The 7,485-nt window shown below is 34.9% G+C and overlaps 1 protein-coding gene across 2 annotated transcripts in view; it reads right to left on the bottom strand.

Moving 5' to 3' along the window:
* Window positions 1-2,944: 2,944 nt before the first annotated feature.
* The window catches only part of LOC143172283 (nipped-B-like protein), a 173,447-nt gene continuing 168,906 nt past the window's right edge, over window positions 2,945-7,485 (bottom strand). The window contains exons 44-47 of one of the 2 annotated variants that reach the window (XM_076361526.1): window positions 5,817-6,112; window positions 5,313-5,487; window positions 4,501-4,686; window positions 2,945-3,936 (exon numbers count right to left, since the gene is read on the bottom strand). In XM_076361526.1, the coding sequence (XP_076217641.1) occupies window positions 3,571-3,936; window positions 4,501-4,686; window positions 5,313-5,487; window positions 5,817-6,112 (1,023 nt within the window). In that variant the 3' untranslated portion in view covers window positions 2,945-3,570. Of the gene's footprint in view, window positions 3,937-4,459; window positions 4,687-5,312; window positions 5,488-5,816; window positions 6,113-7,485 lie in introns of both variants that reach the window. The other variant, XM_076361527.1, reaches the window with a different exon arrangement.

Raw genomic sequence — 7,485 nt, 5'->3', positions numbered from 1 at the left:
GATCAATTGAACTGATCCATTCATTACCCTGGAACATTATTAACACCTGCATTTAGGCAGAACATCCTGCTGTTTAACTAGCACCAGACTCCATTACAAAATTTTTTTTTGTCATGAGCCACAAATACATTTAAGAACTATTTCAGCGCTACAAGGTATTTCATGTTAGAGCTAATGTTTAGCACAATCCAATTATTTCACAGTAACAATATTCTCACTAGTGACACCACAACAGCAAAACAAAGCAAAGGCTAAAGTTTGACTTAAATTTTAAATAGATTTTTAATGGCCACACCTCACTAAAATACTTATGCTGAATATTGCCCATGCCTACCTTTATACATGTTAGTCGTTAATATAAGCAATAGAGAACTTAAAAAAAAATACAAAAGGGCATTACCGAATCATTTAAAAAAATACTTATTTATAATTAAAGTTTTGTCAAAAACTATTGTGATCTTTTATAGCTGCAGATAATGAAAAATACTCAAGAATTATTCTGCAATTTTACAGTACTGAAGTGGAAGATTAAAAATAATAATTTAATTCTTATTTATTTAGATTGTGGAAGTGTCCATGTTTTCTTAAAGAGTACAATATGGTTAGTGTTAATTCTAAAAGCTTGACAATATCCCTTTGTTAGGTAAGCTACTGCAACAAGTTTCCATGTACAGAACTTGTACTCAAAGGGAGAAAGCAGTAGGAATAAAAAAATTCAATAATATTTAGTTATGTAGGTAAAAATCTATAGCCATACAGTGAAAAAAATACTACAAAGCTATGTCAACACAAAGGAGTAAAATTCTGTTACTGTATCAATTACTGCACTGCAGCACTTTTTTTTTTTAATTTTTTTTTTTAATGTAAAAAAACCCCCAACCTTATCTTGGTAAGTGCTGTTGCCAATAACGTGATTCATGTTGGTAAACACACGACTGCTACTGAGAGACTGAGCACTGCACAGATTACAGCTGCAGCCTTGGGCTTTCTATTTCATATCTCTGAAAATCATCATCCCATGTTATACACAGCTAACAGGAATTTGTTTCCCAAAAATGAACTCTGCTACCTTTTTCTTTCACAGCAAATAATCTGAATGTTTGTGATAGGCAAAACAAAACTAGATATTACTCTGGGTAGTACAGAAGGGGAAAATTCAACTCTTAACTAGTGAGAATCTTATTCAATTTATTCAATAATCTATAATTAATTTTATAAGTCTATATTATATATTATAGCCAACAAGGAGCATGTATGCCCTTTGGCATATTACACAATATAGTAATGGTCCAAATCCTCTTGACTAAGACAACTTTATACTTCAGGTTTCTATTGTTTAATTATAATTTCTTTCTGATAATTTTATTCTAATAAATACCAAACAAATTGAAATAAAGAAACCTCTTTGCTAATGGGAAAGCCACATGACCAGGAAACAATTTGTTTATGAACAAGGAAATGTTTGTATTACCTATTAAAAATAAGATTCTTTAATATAAATAGCATCAGAAATAGCTAACAGACTAGTGACAACTTCATTTTAAGACTGCATCTGTATGAAATTCTCATTTTTATCATTTGGGAGTTTCCTTGTGAAGTATTTTCAACTCTTTCTACTAGTAACATGTGACATGTCATACAACCCCTCTATTCTCAAAGTATGAAATTCCCACTATAAAAGCTGCTCCTGGCCCTGAGAAATACAGTATTTCATTGTTTGCTACAAAAATGTCCTGCTTCCAGAGCTGCAGGGGTGACTTCTGCTTTTTCTACTTCTCCCTACTTTAACAATACCTATCTTAGCATGAGATGTGGCTTTTTGTACAGTGAAGAAAAACACCATGAACAGTGAAAACAAAAAAGTGAGAAAATATTTCTGTTCAGAAAAATTCCAATGGTGAAATAGGAAAAAGGCATTTCCCATAGGAACAATTACTAACTAGATTCTGAGGAGTTATTAATCAATTCAAGTTTAATGTTTTTTCTGTACATGAGAATATTTTGGAATACTGTTACTATTCCTCACAAATCAAATAACACATTAGAATTCTGCAAGCTAGTTTCATAAAAACAGCCTCCTACCATAAATTAAATTCGTAAAAGAAAATAAACATAAGAGAAAGATTTACTTATTGAGGAACACCTGTTTTAGATAAACACATTTGAAAACACAGCAGGGTTTAATACTCCCCTAAAAAGTTTAGTTGTTTTAGATTTTTTCTGTTTGCAAATCTGCTGCTTTTGTTACTCTCTAGAAAAGGTGAACTGCTTATGAAAGGCTTGTGGCAACATAGTCAAAACAAATGCTTCTGAAAGCTTTCAATAGCATTTTTTCAATTTACAAAATGTGAAAACATCTTTCAATTAGTAAAAAAAATAGGCTAATATACAAACATTTTTTTTAAAATTCATTTGTGAAGGAATGTAGCGTAATTACCCAGATTCATACCCATTCACTCCTCAGATACTGGTAGCTATCTCCTTTTCACACAAACCTCTCTATATTAACCCAGAGAAATGCGTACATGGCCAGTTAGCCCAAGCAGAATAGTCATTCAGCTTTCCCCAAATTTAAACTATCATAAATTACCAGTTGGACAGCATTAGAAAGAAATTGAAGCATACAAGGAATAAACTATAGTTTCTTTTTATATCAAAACGTACTCTTGAAAATGTGTTTGGCACAGTGCTAAATCATATAGTTAATACTAAATATTGCAGGATACAATAAAACCCTGGAGTTAACTTGTGTTTACACCCTTTAAGGGATAAAAATAAAAAGATACCAATTATTCAGAAGTCAGCCTATACAAACTGTATAAACAATATTTTGTCTTGTTTTGAAAACCACTAATATAGTAAATTTTACATAAAAGACTGCAAAATAATATAAATGGATTTAAACAGATCTTTACAATAAGAAATTCAAATGGAAACAGACAAGTAACAAAGAGAAGTAAAAAAATTTATTGCAGTATTTGTTCCACCAGATTTGCTGGGGATCCCTTTTCTTGTATTATTTCAGGGTGACCCAATACATCAAAATCTACATTTACAAAAACTCCTCCTGCAGATAGGTCATAGATACTGCATGCTTTTTTTTCTTTTTTTCTTCAACAGAATAAATTATATATCCAGGAGATTCTGCCATTTTACAGCCTGGAAAAACAATGCTTCCCTGGAAACTGGGCTAAGCTAAAGAAAGCCATCCGCTGCTAGGTTAAACTCCAAGAACACTTTATTAAGAACATTAACAGACTAATTTCCAACATTCACTTGTTTATTTTTTTTTAAACAGAAAGTTTTTTTTCAAGATATAAACAATTTTTTGTTAAACTATAATACAGTGGGAGTAAAAATGAACTGAGAAGTTTCTGCTGCACAACAGCGAAGGAAGCTCCCACATAAATGTTTACCAAACATTTCCTTCTTTTTTCCTGCGTCCCAGGTTCCATTCTTACTCTTCATTTAAGTGATTTTTTTTTTTTTGTTTTTTTTTGCCAGAAAGTTGATATTTCAAGTTTTTCTGTTATTTCAATTCCTGTAAATTTGGCTGCATGTACAAATACATTAGCTGGAAGTTCCATCCTTGGCAGCATACAGCGATCGTAAAGTCTGAACAACTTTATTAGTCAGCTTATTAGCACTCGTTAGAGCAATTTTTTTGTAAATAATGTCTGACTCTTTAATAGTGTCTACCCAAGGCACCAGTTTGCGGCCATCACGGCGCTTAGCCTCAGTCCAGGAGCCACTGTAGGAGCCTGCCATCCACTGAACACTGAAGCCATTGCTGGTTTTCTGTACTACTCTTGCAATTTGTGGTCGGTCTTTGTACTTTGGACAGCAAATAGCGATGACATCCATGACATCAACACTTTCATTCATCTGTGCTGCCAACTCCGTAGAGTCTGAATTTCGTTTTGACCTTCTCAATGACTAAAACATTGGGGGGGAAAAAAGACCAAGTGTTACACAGAAGAACTTTAGTGAAATTATTGCTTTTATTGCTTTTAATCCCTTGACGCCGGGAGTTGGGATTTCCCGGCACACATTCCATTGCCGGCAATGAGACGCACAGCGACCGCCAGCGCCAAGGGGTTAACATATCCTTGTAAAACCACATACTCTTAATTTGTACCCGTGTCTTTATCTCTTATTGATATATAAAATTATATATACACACGAATCATAAAGCTACATAAAAACTTGGCAACAATAAAAAGGATAACACACAGTACATTCCAAAGGAAAATTAATAAATTTTTATACGGGATAAATCTCATTTTCTAGTTTGTTTTTTTTTTTATTGTCTTTTCTGTTAAACTTTCTACAAAAGTTGTATAAATGGTTAAGTAGAGAATCTCTATCTACAAAATGCTTTCTTTCATGTGGATTACATTACTTGGTGTACATTTAATATAATAGACTGACATTTATAAGCACATAAAAATAATTTTACGTAATACGCTGCGAAATACGTTGACTCCTCCTCCGCCTCACCCCTGAAGTGCCTCCTCCTCTATCCTCCCCATCACTTTCATCGTCCTCTGTCTCAGCTGCATTGTTTTTAGGGCTGCCTCCTCCAAGCAGCGAGGTAATTGCTTTGTTGCGAGCATTTGTGCTAGCTGACACCTCTCCATCTTCTTCCTCTTCATCAGGATCCAAATGTTCCATAAGGAGCTTGAACTATTAAAAAAATCCAGATCAGTCCACATTCTAACTTCAAAAACAGACATTCATATCACACTACATTAAATAAAAAGCAAATGAAAAGATAAACAAACAGGGTAAAACAAATGGCAGACAACTTCAAACTTCAACAGCTTGTGTTTTGTTCTACAAACTTTTTACTTTCATTTTCTAGTAGATATGTAAAAGCTTTCTTCCTGTGTTTCCAAAACTGCAAGTTTTCTCTAGCTAATATTTTAGAGAATTGGGGGGGGGGGGGGGGGAGGTAAATACACTAGATCTAGTCTCTGTTCCTATGATGGAAACAGTCAGGGATAAAGTGAACAAGTTATATGGTAGAGGTATACAAGATGGATACCAGAAATTAGAAAATACTCTGTAAAGATTAATATCCTTTAGTTGAAATTAATTTTTATTGCGTTTAAATTTATTATAAGACTTTGAAATATAATCCTGCTAAACATCCTGAAAGGAAATGGTGAGTTATCAGTATATTGCATAAGATTACCAGGAACTTCACATTTTGAAATGTTCATCCAATACATCAGCATCTACTTTCAAGTTTATACTGCGTTACCTAGTTTGAAAGGATTTCAGGTTTTCTGCAAAGCAACTTTACTTACGTCTAAGTACTGTTTTACTATACTCCTCTTCACTTCTTCAGTGATCTTGGAATTAGCCATATCACTCCGCAGAAAATCCAGAGTTTGTTTTGGATGGAAATGAACTCCTGTCTTCCTGTTTATCGCTTTATCATAAACTTTTGCAGATTCAGATGGAGAATATTTCTGAATTTTACTGTTTAAAGAAAACAAAACGGAAGAGCTTTTAAGGAAAGTCCAAAGTAATTTCAAGGAAAAGCTTTAAAATCTTCAATATAAGTAGTTATATTTTAATCATTCCGTATACAATAGACATCCTGGTAAGAAATTAAATCATTACTTTTTCTAAGCCAAAGTTTCATTACATTCAACCTATTACATATATGTTTTTTCTCTTACACAAATCTATTGCTTAAACAATTAACAATCAACTTTAAAAAAAAACAAAACCAAAAACCTTCCAAACTTAATCCTTACAAAGAATGCACTAGATAACAAGATGGCATATTATCTAAATATCCTTACCTATCAGAGAATCCACAGAGGTTCTTTAAATGCTGTTTCAGCATCAAAAGTAATAATATGCCTTGGGAGACATTTGCAAATTCAATTAAAGGAGCTGAATTTTCTGGTAAACATTTCATCACAGCATTTATATCATTTTCTTCATCAGAATCTGAATCAGAGTCTACTCGTTTCCGTAACCTCCGAGGCTTAGAAGCTTCCTCCTCACTTTCGCTCTCACTACCACTGTTACTGTCACTCTCAGTCTCCTCGTCTGATGAAGGCTTCCTTTCCTTTTTTTTGTCTTTCACCATAGACTGCGAGACAGAGAAGTTAACACACATTCCAAAATTAGGGTAAGTAGCATCATGTACGTTTCTAAAAAATCTTTCCAAAATCATTATTGGCTTAAATTAGGAAGAATTCCCTGAACAATGTTATTAATTCATAACTTGATATTCAAAGATTAAAATTATTTATTGCAAAAAGATGCTGAATTATAGAATCATAGAATCATTAAGGTTGGAAAAGACCTCTAAGATCATCGAGTCCAACCATCAACCCAACACCACCATGCCCACTAAACCATGTCCCTAAGCGCCTCATCTACTCGTCTTTTAAATACCTCCAGGGATGGGGACTCCACCACTTCCCTGGGCAGCCTGTTCCAATGTTTCACCACTCTTTCAGTAAAGAAATTTTTCCTCACGTCCAATCTAAACCTCCCCTGGCGCAACTTGAGGCCATTTCCTCTCGTCCTATCGCTAGTTACTTGGGAGAAGAGACCGACACCCACCTCGCTACAACCTCCTTTCAGGTAGTTGTAGAGAGCCATGAGGTCTCCCCTCAGCCTCCTTTTCTCCAGGCTAAACAACCCCAGTTCCCTCAGCCGCTCCTCATAAGACTTGTTCTCCAGACCCCTCACCAGCCTCGTTGCCCTTCTCTGGACACGCTCCAGCACCTCAACGTCCTTCTTGTAGTGAGGGGCCCAAAACTGAACACAGTATTCGAGGTGGGGCCTCACCAGGGCCGAGTACAGGGGCACGATCACTTCCCTACTCCTGCTAGCCACACTATTTCTGATACAGGCCAGGATGCCATTGGCCTTCAACCCTTATAACCCAAAGCCCCTGAAAACTTGATCCAAAGTCCACATTTTTTTTGCAAGGTGGTTACAGAAGGAACTGAAGCAATAAGTACTCCACTGGCATGTCATTCTTAAAAAGACTGCTCAAGTTTGTTAGCAAAGACAGTAAAATGCAGTAGAAGGCCAAATACAATAAATCAGGAAGAAAAATCCATTTTTGTTTCACCTGAATATAATTTTTGCGTGTTACATATATTTCCATATGTACTTTGGTACAGACTAGTCCAAGCTGATTTTAATCCTTGTCTCTGTTAAAATTCTATGACACTAATTACACTGCTGACCAGAGAAACCCCCAAGTCATCATATATAGTATTACTAATAATCAGTTCTACTACTTGTAGAGCTACAGAATTTCACACTTGCATTATTACTGCACATAGTATGATTTCTCATAACACAGAACTTAAGATGTCCCAAGTAGGATCTCATCCTCTATGTGCTGGTGCTACACACTGGTCCCCCATCTAAAGAATGTACTGTCTCTTTCTAGCAGATTAAAAATCGACTTTGGTGGGGTGAGAATTCAAAGCAGTGTACTTT

This window comes from Aptenodytes patagonicus, chromosome W, assembly GCF_965638725.1.
Source record: "Aptenodytes patagonicus chromosome W, bAptPat1.pri.cur, whole genome shotgun sequence".
In the NCBI taxonomy this organism is placed as follows: Eukaryota; Metazoa; Chordata; class Aves; order Sphenisciformes; family Spheniscidae; genus Aptenodytes; species Aptenodytes patagonicus.
The sequence above is the reverse complement of the archived record's forward strand: the minus strand, read 5'-3'. Positions and strand labels throughout refer to the sequence as shown.